A 20,304-nucleotide genomic window follows, 5' to 3' on the forward strand; every position below is an offset into this window, starting at 1 on the left:
TGGGCGGCTTGTTGGGATAGTTGAATCACAAGAGATCCAGCATCGGTCGTTGGCGAATCTCATCAATTTCCTCCATGGTTAGTAGTCTGACTAGGCGTCGTGCATGCCTGGCCAGCGTGCTCTGAATTTTCTGTCGTAGCCTCCCTCGATGCTGTGTAGTTCTTCGCTGTCGCGGGCGTCTGGATTTCCCCAGTTCAATCGCTCGGTCAATCAGTGTGCCTCTGGTGTGAGACGAGGGGGAGCTCTGCTGTGGGAGTGTCTCTTGCGGCTGTCCCGTGTGTGCTCTGAAGAAGTCTGTGATCCGTCTTTGAGACTGGCTAGCCTCGCCATTCATCAGGCTATCTCTGTGTCTGCGCAGCTCGAGCAAGAACAAACCCAGACATCTCTGATCTTCGTATCCCATGACTCTTGAGAGTGGTCCAAAACCTTCTCTGAACAAGCAATGGAAGCGGCCTCGTATCTTGTAGTAGACGGGGCAGCGGCATGTATAGTGTAGCTCTGTCTCAGGTTCCATGTTACACAAGGGGCATGTCCTGTCCTCTGCTGGTACTCCCCTGTATCTCCCCGTCTCAATCCGCAACTGGTGAGAAGATGTGCGTAACTGGCCAATAGCACATCGTATCCCATGAGACAAGTGGGTATCCATATATCTGGGTCTCGCCACAAAACCATCTTCCGTAAGTTGTAGAAGATGGTCTTTGTAAAAAGCCATCTTCGTGCCCAATTCCTGTGCTGGTTGTATCCATGTCCTTCTGGTGTCTAGCTGGGTCAGGTCTTGGCGTATGAGCTTGGTGATCTCTGACTGTGTAAGGGTGAGAGATGGTGCATCCAATGAGTAATGGAATGGTGGCAGCCGGTCTATGCTGAACCCATGTGCCTGAAACCATGATGTCATCTCTCCATACCAGCATGTTGTATCTCCTTGTATGGCTAACTGTCGAGAGGATTCAAGTGCTATGCGAGCATATCTGTCTCTAGGAAGTGCCCATGTGCGGTTTATGAAGGAGATTGATCTGGTGAGCGCCTCCGCCACAAGTGGGGGGGCCGCTAGCTCTGTTCGGATAATGGCCCGTGGTATTGATGCCTTGGCTCTAATGAGCCGCGAGATCATAGAGACGAGAGGTTTCTCCATGTTCCCCCATCCGTCTGAGCGACCCGTCCTCCCGTGGTGATCCAGTGAAGGTCCCCATATCTCGGTTCCATAGAGCAATGCTGAAGCCACCAAGGTGTCAAAGAGCCAGAGCTTCGTCCGGAGCTCTTGAAACTGAACCTGCGAACACATCCTCTCCAATCTACCTAATGCTGAGTGGGCTCTAGTAAGTCTGGTTTCTGCTGCTCTTCTGAGTGAGAATGTAGGTCCGCTAAAAACCACTCCAAGGTAAGTGTAAGCGTCTGTGTATTCCACAGTCTCCTGGCCGTATGTGAGTGTAGGTGCTGACCTCCTGATCCACTGTGGGGTGGTATTAAACACCATAACCTTGGTTTTACCCAGGTTGACAGACAAACCACTTTCTTGGGCAAACGTATGCAGAGAATCCAATTGACGTTGCATTCCCTCTGGGGATTCGGAGATCAACACTATGTCATCAGCATATAACAAAAGTGGAATCCATGTCCCTGCCAACTGAGCACCTTTATCCCCATCGCTGTCAATGTAGTTAGAAATCTCATCCACATACATACCAAAAAGAGTGGGAGAGAGCGGGCAGCCCTGCTTCACCCCAATAGTGGAGTGAACCGGTGTAGAAAGTCCCTCCGGGGTGCGTACATGCCCTAGTACTGATCTGTGCAATGCCATGATCCCCCAAATGAGTTCTGTGGGTACTCCCATATGCATCAGTCTAGCTCTGGGTACCGTGTTGAAAGCTTTGCGGAAGTCCACAAAGCTACAATAGATCCGTCTCCCATGAGATCTGCCTTCCTCGATGATGGCCCTGAGTGTTAGGATATGGTCAAGAGTAGAGAAGCCTCTCCTGAATCCTGCCTGCCCAGTTGCACGTATTCCTTCCCTCTCTGCCCATCTACTCAGCTGTTGCTCAAGAATGGATGCATACAACCGTGCCAGTGTGTGCCCAATCATAATAGTGCGATAATTCCCAGGCTCCATGGGGTCTCCTGATTTGAAGATAGGTACGATCGTAGATAGGCTCCAAGTGTCCGGTACGCCCTCACACATGGCACAGTTAAACATAACTGCTAGAAGCTCTGCTAGTAGGTCTTTGGCATGCATGAAATGCTTAGCTACTAGGCCCTCATGATCATATGCTCTCCCAGTCTTCATCCTGTCAATGGCTTTCTTCACCATCTCAGCAGTGAAAAAGACACATGTATGTGGGCATGGGTCTGGGGGGTTGGGTAGGGGTGGTTGTCCAGGTACTGTGTACAAAGATGATGCGTACTGACCCCAGGTCTCTGTGGAGGAAATAGCAGGGGGGGGGGGGGACTGCTGATGAAAGAGCCGCCACGCCTCACGCGAGTCTTGACTCAAGAATAGCTGATATAGATCTTGTTCGAGTCTAGCCAGAAAAGCCCTCTTCTTCCGCCGCACCAGGCGTCGGAAGTCCATCTGTGACTTTGTGAGTGACGTCCCCCAACAGCACCTCCCTCTGAAGTCTGGCTCTAGTCTGGCGGCACTCCTCATCGTACGAGCTGTTCTGAGGCATGCTCCCAAATCGGCGGCTCTGCTCAGGCTGGGTGTGTGGGTATGCTTCAGCTGCTGCCTCATGTAATGTCTGTGTCAGTATAGTAGTTAGCTCCTCCAGAGGTCGCCTCGGGTTCTCAGTGCATAGGCGTCTATAGATTCCGTCCATGTATACAGAGTCCGTCTCCCTTGTGAATGTGTAGCGAGTAGGGACTGCTACTCGTGGCTTGTGTGCTGCGCTGAAATGGAAGGAGATGGTCATCGACACCAGAGCACGATCCACCGCCACCCCCACTGGTCTGGGCCCAACTGTGAGATCCTCGATACTAGAGATGAGATTCGGTTGTGCCATGACATAGTCCACCGTGCTGGCTCCATGTCCGTGTGGGAAGCATGTAAAGCCTCCCGCAGCAGGAAATCTCTGTAGGCCGTTCAAGATGGCCAATCCATGTGCAGTGCCCATGTCTATCAGGTGTCGCCCATACTCAATATATTCCATATCGTGTGATAGTCTGGAAAGGCCCGTCTCTGCCACAGCTATCTCTCTTAGCATCTCCTCTGAAGTATCATAAAACACTGCCTGGTGATGGGCAATCCTAGCATTGAAGTCCCCGAGGATGATAATGTCACCGTCCCTGGAGAACTCCCATATGTCATCATCCAAAATAGAGAAAGGGGACTGTCCTTTGGGTGGTGCATAAACTAATGTACTCGGGGGAAAGTAACAAATAGCTAGATAGAGGTATCTGCCTGTCTCTGCTTTCAGTCTCACCCACATGTACCTAGCTTGCTCGTCTCTGCGGGCTATATGTATCCGTGGCTGCAGATCCTCTCTAAATAACACTGCCACTCCTACCGAGCCCCGCCCTCTGTGCTCTGAGCGTGTTTCCTGTCTGTAGGCTGTCTCCCACCTATATCCACTGATGTGAGGCATGGATTGCCTAGGGGCCTGGTGTGTCTCAGAGTAGAAGATGATATCTCTTCCAGTAAAGCTATCCTCAAAAGCACTCACATCAAGACGCATAGATCCATTGCAATTTCAGGCAGCTACTTTGAGTGTGGTCCCATAAGTCTCGCACCGTCATGTGGAGCGTCGCTCAAGTATTACCACTTTTCCGTCTCGGTAAAAAGCGATCTTGCCTTTTCCCCTTGCCGCTCTAATCTCCGGCATTACTTCCTGCATATGAGCGATCTGTGAGAGGGTGAGATCGTCCCCAAGAAAGATGCCAGTCTCTTTAAGAGTTGGAATTTTCTTCAAGAATGACTTCTTTGCTTCCATGGAGGGAAAACGGAGGATGAGTGCTCTTTCTTTTGAGGTTTCTCCACTGCCTCCATTTTTCTTTATGTTGCCCACTCTCCATGCCCTTGTGTGTGTCGGCTCATGAATCCCCATCAAGGCTGTGAGTTCTTTTACTTCTTCGTCCACATTGCCTTTGTCTTTAAGACCACAAATTCTCACATGTAAAGCGCGCACCCTTTGAAGGGGATCGGGGAGCACCATAGACGGAGAGTGAGAGAGAGAAGGAGACACACGATACAGATATGGGTGGGGAGACTCAAAAGAGTGAGCAGCCCCTTATACACTTATGCTATGTATAAGGTATACAAGTCAGTGGGCGCCCAGACTCTGGGCGGCCGGGCAAGGCACAGGCGCCTATACCCCAACAACCTCCCACTTAAAGGCGACTGTGCCTTTAAGCAAGAGAATCTAGTCTAAAGACTACAAAAGGCGAGAGAAAACCGCTCTCAACCGATGCCCACTGGCTGGCTGTGATCGTGTGCATCCGGCTGTCCTGCTCCCGTGTAAGTCCATACACCACCAAACGTACCGCACACGTACTGCAAGTATATACGCAATACTTGCATATCTCCCTTGTGCACTATGCCATCATCAGTCAACAAACGACTGATAACCCCAACTGCAAATGCTCCCACTGCAGCTGCGATATCCGGTCTCAAGATCAACATCTCATGCATGAGATCTCCGAATGCCGATGCAATGCTAGCGGGCCCTGCTAGCTCTACGGAGCATGCATCAACATATATATCCCTGGCAATAGGCATCTCTGACTGACAAGGCGTGTCAGCCACATGCATCTCCTGACTGTCCGCAAAAGACGCATCACCCTGTCGTGCAACCTCAGAGCAAACCAGCTGCTCTAGGTGTCTGCTGGAAGACATATCCTGCACAACTATATCCCCATGCTCACTGTCGAGCATAGAAAGGAATGATTGCATAATCGCTGACGTCTCAGCCTCCTCTGCAATCATCCACTGCAAACATGACCACTCAATCTGTTGTGACTCGCTAGAGCTCTCATGCTCTAACTCCGTATGCATAGACTCTTGCACAACGTCCTCATGTCGTGACTCACTAGAGCAAGACCGCTCTACCTATCTATCTTGCATGGAAGTATCTCGCACAACTGACTCTCTGCTTTGCTCAGTCACTAGCAAAGCATGCATGTCTGACTCTGTCACCTCTCTGTGTGACTGCTCAAGTCGTGCCCCAACTGTGTGCACAACGAGCTCACTATTCTGCACTCCATGCAAAGCATCCTGCAACCCACAAGCAAAAGAGACTCGCCTGCTCTCTCGCTCTCTACCTGGCTGCGTGATCATAGAGACAACACCGTCTCTCCCGTGATCCACATGCAATGGGTAACCTGTACCACTCCTGGCACCTCTCGCAATCACTAGCGAACCCAAATGCATCACAAAATCTCGCTCTCGTAGCGAAATCTGACATCCACTATCCCGTAACTGTCTGACTGAGATCAAATCCCGTCTCAGATCTGGCACATAACTGACGCAGGGTAAATCTCATACCACTGGGCAAGGACAAACATACGTCTCTTGCACCCTCAATGTCATACACAACACCATCAGCCATGTGCACACAACCAAGTCTCCCACTAGAAAACGTGCTAAACCACTCACGATGCGACGTGACATGGAAAGTAGCATCTGAATCTAGTAACCAATGTGAAGACAATGTGCAATCCGATATGTAATCCGTAGACATAAGATCGTCTGAAGACAAGCTAGATGTAAATGTGACATCGCCGTCACAAGCATACTCAGTAACCACCGTATTGATCTCACTAGCATCTGTCATGCCTAAATCTGCATCACGCATCTGTCGCCTCCGTTGTCTCAAACGCCTGAAACATCGACGCCTAATGTGCCCTCTATGTCCACAATGCCAACATGTCAAGTCTCTATGCCGTCGAGACTTGCGTGTGGGACCAATCTCTCCCATGGACATAGAAGTGGGACTAGACTCCCCTGTAGACATGGATGTCGCGTACATAGCATGTAAACTCTGCCATAAAGCATGAGTTGTAGTCTCCCTCGAGACCTGCCAGTAAACGGACTCAACCAGATGCAAATGAATCGTAGACATGGCTAACTCATCAAGATCCTGCCAATAATCATCAAGCATAGACTTGGGCTTCGCCGATAAACCACGCAAGGGTTTATCCTGCCCCAAATCCGTCAATGCAACAAGCATATGCTCCTTCCAAGCAACAAAATCTGCACCATCAAACTGTGTCAGACCATAACGCTGGAAGTCCAATGAAAAATCAGCCATAATGCTCGCAAAAGAGCAACCAACAATGAGTAGCAAATGTCAACCAAATCAGCCCTAAACTGGCTCGTATCGCATCAACAAAAGTCTGCAAATATGGCTCAAAACCTGATGCAAAATTGCACCAATAACCGTGCAAAACCTTGCACAAAATCACAAGTCAATATGACTCGAATCCGGCTACCTAGCTCGTAGCCACACAAGCATACATCACAATATTCACTCCTATGAGTGTGCCAAGATAATTGTATGCCTGTCAAACTGTGAGCTAATCACCAAGCCCACACTGTGCGGTATCGATGCATACACACGCACAAATCTCCCACCTGCAGAGAACATCGCACGCAAATGCTGAGTGCAACCCACAATCTCTACCTAGATCGCATAAATGATACGCATAAAACTCATGGGAAAATTTCGCCAGAGTTTCGACGCACAATGGCTATTAACACAAAATAACCAGTGTCCTGCAAGCTCAATACAATGAGCAATCAATGCGCATCAAACTACACTCAACATACATGCATAAGCTCTGCAAACTTGTGTCCAACAAATGCTCACAAAGAGTACCACAGGTGACCATACATGTCATCTACAACCAGCCTCTGCACTTGCTCACAAGATCTACTGCTCACCACATAAGCATACATAGAGCATTACCCGCTCAAAGACCATGTATGCAAGCCACAACACTGCAGAAGAACCACTCAACTGCAACTGGCAACACGTGTGGGAGTACTAGACTAAACCTGTACCTGGGAGTCAAACCCGATCTTGTAACACCTGATTTGTGCCTGTTACTTGCAGTGTGCACCGGTAAGCTGTCTGCAACAAAGAAAACAACAGAGCCCAAAACTGTCTTGAAAAACAGTCTCTGTGTTTTTAATTTCAGACCCACCTGCACTCCGAATCAGAAAATGATTCCTTCTACAAAGTCGTAGAGCTTGAAGCCAGCTCCGTTTTGAACCAAAAAGTTTTGGAATCGGAGCTGTGTAGCTCAAGTTATGAGCAAAACAGTGGACTGCTGTAAAACTGGCAAAAACTGAACGACTTTCTTATGTGCTTCTTTGAGCTCATAGAAAGGCTCAAACTCACTTCCCACCTCGATGCGTGAGCTGAATGCATCAATCTCACAATGCTTCCATGTCTATGGAAGCTTCAAGCTCCAACCTGTCGTCGATGTAGCCGTTGCAAAGCTTGCCGAGAAGAGGGAAGATGTTGTATACAGTGGGCTGATCTGTAGAGGAACTGTGGACTGATCTGTGAGCACTAGGAAGCTCCTGAGAGCTCTCCTGCAAGCCTCTGTATGGTTTTCCACAAGCCTCCTCTATTTCTTTGCTTAGATCTGTGACCTCTCTGCCATAGCCGACGAGTTCATCACGAAGCCGTCTATCTACGCTCTCACACCTGTCGCTCTGATACCAATTGAAGGGGATCGGGGAGCACCATAGACGGAGAGTGAGAGAGAGAAGGAGACACACGACACAGATATGGGTAGGGAGACTCAAAAGAGTGAGCAGCCCCCTATACACTTATGCTATGTATAAGGTATACAAGTCAGTGGGCGCCCAAACTCTGGGCGGTCGGGCAAGGCACAGGCGCCTATACCCCAACACCCTTCTCCTCTGCTCCTCCTCTAGTGTCTGGTTAATGATGTTGTTGGGTGTGGACGTGGGCGTTATCTCCTTGTCTTTTCCTTTCTTGGCCACCTTGATCCATTTCTCGGCTTCGTTTGCCTTCTGTTGGGTTTTGGTAAGAACATCCACGCAAGAAGTCGTCATTTCTTTGTGCTGTTCTTCTCCCTCTTTGATGGCCTGTACTTGTTCCTTGATCGTGTTGATTTCTTCAATTACTAAGGGTTGCTATTCGCCCTCTTCCAGTGTGTTTCTTGATCGGGCTTCGGCGAGTTCTTTCTTGAGTGACGTGATCTCTTCCTCTTGGGTCGTCTCCCGGTCTTCCAGCGTGCTTATCTTGCTCTCTTGGATCAGCACACGTCCTTCGAGAATGTTTATTGTGCCCCAGAGATTGCGGTTCATCTTGGTGATGGTCTCCGTCATTTCCTCTTTGCATTTTCGAATGGCATCCTCTAGGGGGTCGGCTTTTTCGTTCGTCTTCCTCATGTTTGATCGCCGTCCGCAAGGGGGTTAGATGCGTGTGTGCACCGCACCCACTCTAGCAGCTAGCGCGGCACTCGATGTACGTGTGCACCCACACTGGCGACGATCGCGACGAGTGGCGGAGCGCGAGGCGGTGTGGCCCGATCAATATGTTCAGCTCTGTGTGTGTGCGCGTAGAGGAGGGGGGGGGGGGGGGGGGTCATCCTACGCGTAGCACGTGGGGAGGGCGGGGCTGCAGGCGAAGCGGGGGGGGGGGGGGGCGGGTTTGTAGAGGCAACGTGAGGAGGGGGAGGCACTGGGCGCGGGGCTGCAGGCGGGCACAGCAGCGAGTAGGGCGGCGGGGGTCAGCGAGCAAGGCGAGGGGGCAACGAGGGAGCAGAGCGAGCGAGCAGGGCAGCGGGAGAGCAGGGCAGGGCAGGAGAGAGAGAGAGGGGGGAGAGCAGGGCAGCGGGAGAGCAGTGGACAACAGCGAGCAGGGCAACGCGAGAGAGAGAGAGAGAGAGAGAGAGAGAGAGAGAGAGAGAGAGAGAGAGAGAGAGAGAGAGAGAGAGAGAGAGAGTATAGCAAATTATAGAGAGAGAAAATCATGGTTTCTAGAGAGAAAACCCTAAATTCGGGTTTAGAGAGAGAAAATCAGCAGATTCTAGAGAGAGAAAACCAATGCGCATAGAGGATTCCGGCTTTGACAGAGAGAGAGAGAGAGAGAGAGAGAGAGAGAGAGAGAGAGAGAGAGAGAGAGAGAGAGAGAGAGAGAGAGAGAGAGAGAGAGAGAGAGAGAGAGAGTATAGCAAATTATAGAGAGAGAAAATCATGGATTCTAGAGAGAAAACCCTAAATTCGGGTTTAGAGAGAGAAAATCAGCAGATTCTAGAGAGAGAAAACCAATGCGCATAGAGGATTCCGGCTTTGACAAAGAGATTGTCATGGACCACCTTTCTAGAGAGAGAGTTTGTGATTGGCCAAACGAACACAATGATGAGTTGCGTTTATGGCCTCGACGCAAAAACCCTAACCCTTAAAACCCATCACATGTACCCTATTTAAGTGTGCCCAGGGGGTGGACTCTGGGAAGTTAGCTTGCTCGACAATCGTATTTTTTGATCATCAATCAAGAACGAAATGCCGAAAGGGACTCTAGGCTTTGGGGCCAGTGCATCTGGAAGCGGAACTCTGCCGCCTCATGTTGACTTCTCTCTCTCTCTCTCTCTCTCTCTCTCTCTCTCTTTCTGTTTCTTGCAGTTTTTGTTCGTGTGTTGCTATTGATTTCTTGCTTGGGTGTCCTAGCGAGGGATGCTGTTGGTATCCAACTTGTTACTGACGATCTTCATTGAAGCTATGAGCTGTGTTAGCTGCACAACACAAAGCTAGCAATATGCACACTCTACAAACTGATCAATGTAACAATCATGGATTGTGACCACAATTCACATACCTCTATCTGCATTTGCTAATACATTTGCCAACCCTTTGTGCACACAAAAAACTACGCAAGTCTGCAATCTGCGCAGAACCAAAAACCTGCAAATCTGCCTGGCCTCACGAATGCAACTGTAAGAGTGCCTTTTTTGCCTTCAAGATAGAACCAAATATGGACCCTCTTGTCGTAGCTCCTGTTAGAGCTCCCAACCTCCCGGACCTAGAGTTATACAAGGGAATGAAGAGGATGAGGAGCTCCTTGGTTGTACCACTTCCAAATGGCTCCTTTGTTTCAGCTTGTCTCTATCCGTGTCATGTGAGAAGAGAAAGAGAGGAGATACCTTCTGCAAGCGCTCTCACACAGAGGAGAAGCATACTCTTTCACTCAGAGACCGCTGGAATCTGGTGATTTTTTTTTCTCTAAAGACCAAGTGTAAACAGCTCGACATTTGAACAGCTAGGAGAGCTGAAAGCATTGCTGGGCTAGCTTCATTCTCATTTGTTACTAAATCAGCAAAGGGATCATTTCAAGGGGCAAACTGTAAAAAGCAAGGGCATTTCTAGTGTGGTGTTTGCAAGAAGCAAACTAGTGGATGTATGATGTATAAGTGCTTGAAAACTGCCTGCATGAGGTATCCGAAGGTAAACATAGGTCTGCTTTTATAGGAAAGGGCCATTCGAATACGTGTCACAAAGTGATGACGTTTCATGACCAGTTGGCAGAAGAGAAGAGAGACTGATGCAGCAACTCGTAAAACCCGGCACATAAGAAGGCGGAAAATCTGGATGACGTGATAGTGTTGACTTTTGACTTTGCACTCTGTTTTAGCAGAGTCTGCTTTGGTCAATGTCAGCTTTTTGTGGCTTGGGGCCTTTATGAGTGAGCCTAGGGGGCCACTCTGGGGAATCACCTTGGTAGCAGATTGTAGAGTGAGTTCCTTAACAATTGTACTCTCAGATTCATCAATATAAAAAGAAGTACCGAAAGGGGCACCAAACTTTGGGGCCAGTGCATCTGCGAGCAGCACTTTGGCACTTCGTGTCACAAATACTGTTTTTTTTCTAGTTCAAGTGATAAAGTTTTCATGTTGTGTGTACCGCCTTGTCAGTGCCAGGCCTGTTACAATCTGACACACGAGATACTTAAAAAATATCCTCGATTTAGGATGGGAGAGGAATCTAGCCCTTCTATGAAACTTACTAATGGGATTTTTTTTCCCCTTGGGACTCTTCAGGATGGCCTACTTAAATTGAAGAGGCCTGCGATTGTGCAAACACTATTTTACTACAAGGATTTTTTGAAAGGGCTAGCTTGTTTTTATGCCTTCTTGCTAAGGTAAAGAAGAAACGTTGGATTGCGGCATTTGTGAGGATTCTAGGTACTAATCCTTTATTAAGTACTTAAACCCATGATTAAGACTTAAGAAACTTGAATTGAACTTGGAAACAAGACTTAGAAGACTATGTTGATTGATTGAATGTGTGATACAAGGGTTCCTTATATAGGAGACGAAGAGACATAAATGAAAAGACACGTCTCCTGGTGAAGAGACATGACTTTAGACGTAAAGACACATCCTTTCGGCGAAGAGCTGCAACCATTGGGCGAAGAGTCGCACTGGTAGAGCGAAGGGGTGTGACCAATCGTCGAAGGAGTGTGGCTTTTGGCAAAGAGGCACGTCTCTTGGGCGAAGGGGTGTGACCATCCCAGCGCAGGGGTCCTCCTTGGCATGGCACTTCGCGTATCTGCAACTAGAAGTAGAGGTAATACTGCAACATAGTCACAATCGTGACATTCCCTCCCTCTTTAAATAAAACCTAGGGTAGTTGTAGAAACTCTGGGAAAGGAAATGTATTGTTGTTGTGCTTCTGCATCCAAAGCTCTTTTTGTTAAGTCCCATGTCGAAGCACTTTTATTGACCATGACGATTTTGCCAAATTGAAAACTGATCATATCTGCAACTTGGTAAGTGCCTTTGTCAAAGTCTTTTGTAACTTCGAGCTTTGTCCAAGAAAAGATTGAATCTGTATCTGCTTCGAGTGAAATTATTGGTAAACTGACTTGAGTTTTCTGTTGAGTGATCACCACTGGTTGGAAATCTGTAAGGTACTCCATTGGTTTGTCTAGAGCAGTAAAATCCTCCTTAAGAGATATCGTAGACTGAGACAAAGTAGTGTTTGGAGGTATATCCATCTGTAAAGGTTTATCAATAGAACAAGTTGTGTCCAAAGATTCATTTGCAGTGACTAAAGTCGTGTTGCAAGAGTCTGTATCTGCTTTATCCTTTGCACTGCTTAAGGCAAGGACTGGAGTCTTCAAGGTTGAAGAATTATCATTCACCATAGCATTTGGTATCTGTTAGAGACAAAGACTGTATTCTGTAAGGGCGGTGACGAGGCGAATTTTTCTGCCTGGATCACGGCCAAAGAGAGGGTTATGTGCTTGTCCGTTGTCACACAAGAAACGAAATCTTGTGAATCTTCAGTTGTTTCAGCGGGTATTAAGGCTTCCAATTGAGAAGGGGGAGGTCGAGGGAGTTGTTGCCTCTTAGACCTCTGTAGGATCCTCTTGCACAAGGAAAGGATCAATAAATCTGTAACTGTACCACCATCAAACAAGAAAGACTTAAATGTAGGGCATGGCTCACGAGGGGGAACTTGTCCAGCATCGCAGCGTTCACGATCGAGTACTCGACTATGGTCGGATATATGTGCCACTAAATAAGTCCATCTTGATATCGTTGATGATCTGTTGGAAGCTTCATATTGCTGCTTTTGTTGCTGATAATTCCGATAAGAAGTTGGTTGCTGAGAATTGTAACATTTCCAAGAATAGTCATGTTGAGACTTTTGTTGCTCGCACGAAGGTACTTTGCGTCTAGTTGTCTCTGAGAAACCATGCTTTGGGTGAGAAAATTTGAGTTCCGAAGGCTTTTGTTTGAGTGGTTCTTCCTGGTCGACCACTGAAGCGTCGGAAGAAGATCCCTGTATTGTTCGAGAAGCTGTTGGGTGACTCCAAGAAGAGGTTTGCGTCTGCATTTGATCCAAGCGAGTATGAATCGATGCGAGGCTTGTTGAAATTGCTTCTATCTGCTTTTTGAGAACCGCTATCAGATCCTTGGGTAATATATTGCCATCGCCATCTTGTGATTCGGCCATGCCGATTGCTTTGAGGGAATAATTGAACTGTGGTGTGACGATGTGTCACATACAACTTGTATTCCTGTTGGAGAACTGGTATGTACTGCGGCTCGATAATTAATTCTCGAACACATTCCGGGTTCCGTGTCCGCCGTCGAAGTGTTGGGAATAGTAAACCTCGTGTCTAGGGAGGTGGTTATCCGGTAAAATCTCCTCCGAGGAAAGGGGTGGGTACATTCAATTCTTCATCGGCCATGACGCGCGCAAAGTGGTGGTGGGAAGTGTGTCAGTGCCGAGGGAGAAAGAACGTACCTGAGTGTGGGCTGGCAGAGAACGCTGTTGTTGGCCATTTTTTGGGGGTTTTTTTAATAAAGTTATTAGACCAAAAGTGGCCACACTTAATAAATTATTGGGCGGCTGGGCCAATTTGGGTTGGTCGACCACTTAGTCAAGATGGGTTTTAATTGAGGCCATGTTTACATAGATTAAAGAAATTGGGTCTTTGGGCGGCCAACCTAAATGAAGAGCTTGACCGGGTGTTGTTTTTATGAATTGCTGCCTTCGTAAAAAACTGTCCAGTGTGGAATAAAGGACCAGCGCGTAGAAATAAGCCCAGCAAAGAGTTGTGTGAAGGGACAGTCAACGCAACCTTTCAGGCCAACGTTTCCAGCGTTGCATATTGTGCTGCCGCTTGGAGAGGTGCCCCTTGGTGATGTACCGCTTGGGAGATGTAATGCTTGGCAAAGGATACGACGCAAGGAGTCTCCAGCGAAGGGGTGCAATTCAGCCAGCTTTTCAGAATTTTCGCCAAAGGGTGCTCACACGAAGGGGTACTCAGATGAACAAGTACACCTTGGAGCTTGAAAAGGCACACTCTTTCGCATTGATCCATGCAGCATCACGAGCATCACGCTTACACACAGCCATGCTGCTGTTTCTGGTCTTAGTATTATACTAGAACATAAGTAAACTTAAGTTACCTCATGTCGAGATGTGTGCGTAGGCCACCGTTCCGGATTCTATACAACGCCAGGAGAGGCTCACAACCGTAGGGTCCCGGGATTTTTTTTTGCTCTGATATCATTGTGAGGATTCTAGGTACTAATCCTTTATTAAGTACTTAAACTCATGATTAAGACTTAAGAAACTTGAACTAAACTCAGAAACAAGAATTAGAAGACTCTGTGTTGATTGATTGAGTGTGTGATACAAGGGTTCCTTATATAGGAGACGAAGAGACATAAATGAAAAGACACGTCTCTTGGTGAAGAGACATGACTTTACTCGTAAAGACACATTCTTTCGGTGAAGAGCTGCAACCATTGGGCGAAGAGTCGCACCCATAGAGCGAAGGGGTGTGACCGGTCGTCGAAGGAGTGTGGCTTTTGGCAAAGAAGCACGTCTCTGGGTGTGACCATCCAAGCGTAGGGGTCCTCCTTGGCATGGCACTTCGCGTATCTGCAACTAGGAGTAGATGTAATACTGCAACATAGTCACAATCGTGACAACATCAAGCTTATCTATTAACCAAACATGCCTTCCTTTTCTTGCTATGATGTAGAACTTTCATTTTGTAAGCGAACTTTTGAGTTCATTATCTTTCAGTAGACATTGTGATTTATGTTTTTTTTCATTTAAAAATGTTTCTAATCTACAATTTTGCAGCTGGAAGCGCTGGTCCGAGAAGGTTCAAGCTTCCACGGTGCATGGCTCTGCTTTATTTGCACTCTTCTGGTGAGGCTGATGTGAGATTCATATCGGTAGGAGAGTCACTGCAAGATGTCAAAGGCTTACCTGAGCCAATGATGCAATTTGTCTCTCCAAGGCGATGATAAGCACTGTCTCACAACAAGCAATGTGGCATACTTTTTTCAAAATCGCCGAATGTTGTTAAAATACCTTTGGCTACCGTAGTTATTTGGGTTGCATCATTGACAATGAAACAGATTGAAGATCTATAAATCGGTTACAAGTAGGTTGCTAATTGCTGCCCGTATATGTGAGCCTTTCTTGTTTAGGATTTTCTTTTGGACAATCTAATGTAACTTGTTGTATTTCCTTCAAAAATACGTATTTCCATGTTGTAATGTTATATGTTGGTATCTTAGTAGATACTGAGTTTGCTGTTATTTTGGAAAACATGAGATACGGCATCCAACATCTTGTGAAGCTTTGCCTGATATGGATCCATGGGATAGAGCAATGCCATTTGTTTTGAAAAAGCATGGGATTTGGATAATATCATATTTTGAAAAGCATATCAAATTTGGACCACATAAAAGCATATCATTTGGATAATATTACATGTTGGACTATATTTGGTCAACACTATTTCTACTACCATACATGGTGCAAGTTTTTTCCACTCATAAAAGTAGAGTTTTCTATTGGGCACAAGAGAAATGCATCCATCGCAGCATCTATATATGCTCTTTTCAACCTGTGTTCTTTTCTAGATCACAGAATGATTAAGTGAATATTCTCATGATGGAATTGCTTGACAGCAAAATAATTCATATTAGCCTCTTGAAGCTGCAATCCTCAGGCCTCTTTGATTATAGCTTTGTTGTGTCATCATAGGATGACTTCTAGTTAGGTTATCTCATCTAGTTTATCTAATTCACGTGGATGTTTTTGAATGGCACTTAACCTCAAAGGCACTGCATATCTTCCGCTAAGTTGGATATTTAAGCTTATAAGACATCATCTATTTTGCTTGAATTTGGGATGGTCTTTATTATATAATATGGACAAGATAGCTCTTTGTATTCCGATGTTTAGTTTGTTCACTTGTGAGTTCTTTTCTTGTATGCAACAGTCAGGCTCTTGGTAATTACATCATTTTCCTTGTGATCAAAAGTTAAAGCACATTGATGCCAATCAGCAACTAATTTTAGTTTGTATTAAGAGCAGCTTATAGCATCTTCTACCTTTTGAAAGATAGTTTGTAAATCATGCACATGCTTATCAAGAGTAAAGATCTCATCGCGTGTTTTCAATACGGGTGAAAATTTATATCTTTCTTCAAATTCTCAAATAAGAGCACTATATTATTTGTTGGAGTTAGGGTTGCAGGAATGCACACACAACTTGGAGATGGAGAAGAAGCTCAATGCACACAAAATGAGAGTGTATAACTTAAGTGTGTGAATACAAGATAAGATAGCCCTAGAGTGATGGATGTATATACAAAGCAAGACCCTTTAGTGAAGGGAAAAAGTGCTTCGATGCTCCTAAATGTGTTCACACACATCACTACCATATACATGGTAACAAATGCTCCTCAGGAGTGATGCGATGAGCGAGAGTTGCTATATAAAGTATAGGGAAGTGCCATGCCCTATGGACATAATTAGTCCACAAAGGGAAGCAAGGTCAAAATTTTGTGACAATCTTTAAACTTCTCATGAGGCAATGCCTTTGTGAACATATCCACGCTGCTCTCATGTGTTGTCACTCACATAAGGCAAGCAGATTTCTCGAGTTGAGAGTCTCTTCTTGACATAGCGATTATGCACTTGAATGTGCTTTTTATGCAAGCATGAAACGTTGCGTTCCTCGCACACTGCTTAATGTGCTTTGAATATCAGAGTAGATTGGAGTGCGAGACTCTTGTTCAACTTTAAAAATCAATCATAAGACGTCCACACACACTCAATTGTAGCTGTTAAGCTTCCATGTACTCAGCCTCCCAACTAGAGGTGGCCAAAGTAGGTTGCTCCTTGCTGAACCAAGATATGTATGAGCTATCGAGCATAAAACGAAAACCACTCATGGACACTCATGTGTCATAGCAATCAACTCAATCTGAAATTGAAAAACATGTAAATCTGATTGCAATGATCTCCTCTTGGGATAAAACAGTTCAAGATGTATAGTGCCACTCAAGTAGCGAAAGATCCTCTTAACTACTTGCCGATGCTTAGACCCTGGGATATAATTCAATCAGCTCACTTGCCAGACTGCAAACTAAATGAGGCAACCAATAATTGTTTGGAAGGGGATAACATTTGCAAGATCTCCAATATCATGTAGACTTAACTTCAAACCATTCTAGATAAAGGTGCATCCAATTTATTGTTATGTATAGTATGTACCAACCATTTAGGCATACCTCTGGCTTCTTCATTTTCAACTCTTTCCTCATCAAGTGCATCATTTACACCTGCATTAGAAATAGGTTGATCTATGACATCACTTGAAACTTGTGTAGGCTAAATATTTATCTCATTTGGACTTAGAATTATATTCCCACCATTGAAAAGAAGCAACAAGGTATCAAACATGTCATGTGAGCTTAAAAACTACATCTTTCATAAAAACAATATTTTGAGAATCAAAGAGACAATATTGACATTGCACACTAAAAGCCTATTTTGCATCGACAACAAAATTTAGGTTGTAGAAAATAGATGTGATTTTACCAAGGTGTTTACACAACGATTTGACATCATAAAGAAAATTTTTATGGTATGGACTATACATGTACCAAGTTTGAGTGTATTTGAAGTGTTGTAGCTATCTCAAAATACTACATGAAGCTTATAGAAAAGTAAAATAGCTTTTGGTATTCGTTGCACACTTAAGATTTACACTACAAATTAGCAAGATAGCTTGAGTTTTCGAGAGGTTAACTACCTCTTGTTGCCTCCAGAACTAGTCACATCAACTACATCCCACAAATTGATATATTTGTGTTTGTGGTTGCCAAGGACGAGGCAACCCTAGACTAAAGAAAAACCCAACTCAACCATGAGTAAAATTCATTACTTCCTCTAGACCTCTCTAGAGTAATTTTCTTTTCAATCTCGTATGGTTAGAAGGTAACTTATTGATTGTGTAGGATATTTGGGGAGTAAGGAGACTTTCCATGGACCTTGGTAGTTATAGGCTACTTAGGAAAAAGATGGTGGACATCACTACGTTCCAAATAGCTTGAGGAACATGTGCAAGTGGTACAATTGCAGAGTTAACACTCATAGGGCCACTTAGAAAATATGTACAACTCACTTATTTGGGACTGAACCTCCACTTTTGACCATATAGCAAGATTGTATGCATTGTGTAGACAAAGACTACCAGTTTGGAGTCATTTACATAACTAGATCATGGGGCATCTACAAAACTAGAGTTAGAACCAATCTGGAGAACCAAACCTAGTGAAACTTGATAGAGGAGTATAACTCCACCAAGGAACTCAAAAATTGGAAACAATCCATTAGACTAACCCTAACCAAAATAGGCGTACCTATTTTCGATAGAAGCAAAACATAATCAATTTGAAAACTCTAGCTCCTAAGGGCAAGTGGATTGAATATTGAAGTAGAAATGCCAGTTGGAATTTTGAGGAATCATACACTGTTTTGAGTGCTAATTTGCAAGACTTGGAAGAACTGGCAAGCAATTAGCTGGTGATTACTCTTGAGGAAGATTCTTCGTCAGTTATAGATTTGCTGTTAATTGAATAGTCATTGATAATATTTATGAACTTGAGATTTGGTAGAGTGTTAGGACAAATTTACACAATTTTTGAAAACCTCAATAGAGCCTCAATAGAAGAAAGCATAAATCAAGAGATATTTTGCCTACTTTCCGTGAAGAAGTGCAGGACACATACTCTAAAACTAGCTCATAAATATCTTTGATGTCTATGGAGACAACTTCAGCGATTGGGGGCTCAAACCCATCCCCAAGGTATTGTTATATCTTGACTTTTTTGAAGCTAAATGGTCATGGAGTATGTATCTACATAGATACAGAAGATAAATCTTCTATAAAGATAGATGACCATGAGATAGAGCTTGAACAAGAAGTACACACCAATAAACAAGGAGGATCTTATATGGATTTTGAGGGAACCATGTATATTATAGTAGAAATCCTAGATGTTGTGGACAAATGGAGACATAAAGTTGAAACTCCAACTCTTAATGAGGATATCATGGAAGGACCTCCTCCCATGGAACTACTAGATTATAAACTAATCAACGCTAGGATTATGAGACACTTGAAAACCGATAATGTAAGCTTGGGAGTCTACTATTGGGAGAATGTGGACTCTAATGAAATGTTATGGGTGAGAAATGAAAGACCGAAAACCCTCATGGATAAACCGATTGGATATATATTTAGGAAGGACGATGGAACAACGCTTGTCTTCAGGTCTTGAGATAAATAAAACAATGGGTTTAGATCCATGACAGAGGAAGATATAGATATCACATTGTATTAGGGGTATTTAGTTAAGCACTACAAGACTACGGTAGGAAGAGTGGATGCTCCACAACCTTTCATTGACAATATGCACAATGAGAGAGGTTCCACCATAAGCCAAATGCAAGTCTAAAGCTAATTGATTTGATACCAAGAAATTGGGTCATTGGAGGAACCCATACAACACTTGGCATGGATACAAATGGTGACATCAAAACAAGATGTGGGTTCAGTGAGTCACACCAACCAACTATTTTCCTCGACGATCTTGGGCCAATCACACCATTTACAAGAAGAAGATGACCAGTACATCAAAGGAAACCATCGATGCTTGCATACATGATGTGATAGATTTGGGAGACAATCACAAAATCTATTCTGAGCATGAGGAAGGATCAAATACAAGGAGCGAGCAAACCGTAGCAACATTGCTCACACAAGTTGGACCGGTTGTTGCAACCTCTCCCATTAGTAGTTTGAGTTTAGAGGAAGGCTTGATAATTGTTAGGCAAACTCTAGCACATTTATAAAAACAAATGCCTATGAAAGCACAAGCACAAGAACAAACCCTTTTTCCACCGTTACCTCAAGCTATTGCCCCCATGCAAAACAAGAAATTGTGTGCCTCAGAGGGGAAATGGACCAATCATGAGACACATGAGTGCTATTATAGACCAAAGTACGATGATATTGTGTAGTACATTCCCAAGAGATAACAAGGATAAACTATCTATACATATCCACCAAACCATATACAAGGGTATAGACCCACGGAAGTAATTGAAAGAGATCAGATAGTATTGGGGCAACAACTTCCATTACTAGGCGGCAATGCTATTCCAATGAAAATGATGCAGTGAGGAGAAATGTGAGAAGAGCACATACTTGTGACTATAACTCTCTATGAAGAACTAGTTCTTCAAGCGTAGTAGAGGAAGGTTGGCATGAACCACGACCAGTTCCTATGTATGTGCCAATGTACTACGCACAAATAGAATATCCTCCTCCTAACTTCATTACAAACCATGAAGCTAGACCACTGATGATGATGAGAGCTCCTCCACCACAATAAAGGATCGGGGGATTGCATAAATGTGGAGTACATGAACATTAGAAAAATAAGGGTCTAGAAGATCGAAACGCATTGGTGCGACCACAAAAATATTGCATGAAATATAACAAAA

The 20,304-nt window shown here is 44.9% G+C and overlaps 1 protein-coding gene across 2 annotated transcripts in view; it reads left to right on the top strand.

Annotated features, from left to right (window-relative positions):
- The window catches only part of LOC147445702 (uncharacterized), a 32,903-nt gene extending 17,869 nt beyond the window's left edge, over positions 1-15,034 (top strand). For both annotated transcript variants that reach the window (XM_086526091.1, XM_086526092.1), the window contains exon 5: positions 14,573-15,034. In XM_086526091.1, the coding sequence (XP_086382217.1) occupies positions 14,573-14,739 (167 nt within the window). In that variant the 3' untranslated portion in view covers positions 14,740-15,034. The remainder of the gene's footprint in view (positions 1-14,572) is intronic.
- The last annotated feature ends 5,270 nt before the right edge of the window (positions 15,035-20,304 follow it).

Source organism: Adiantum capillus-veneris, chromosome 12, assembly GCF_014529385.1.
Source record: "Adiantum capillus-veneris isolate H3 chromosome 12, ASM1452938v2, whole genome shotgun sequence".
NCBI lineage: Eukaryota > Viridiplantae > Streptophyta > Polypodiopsida > Polypodiales > Pteridaceae > Adiantum > Adiantum capillus-veneris.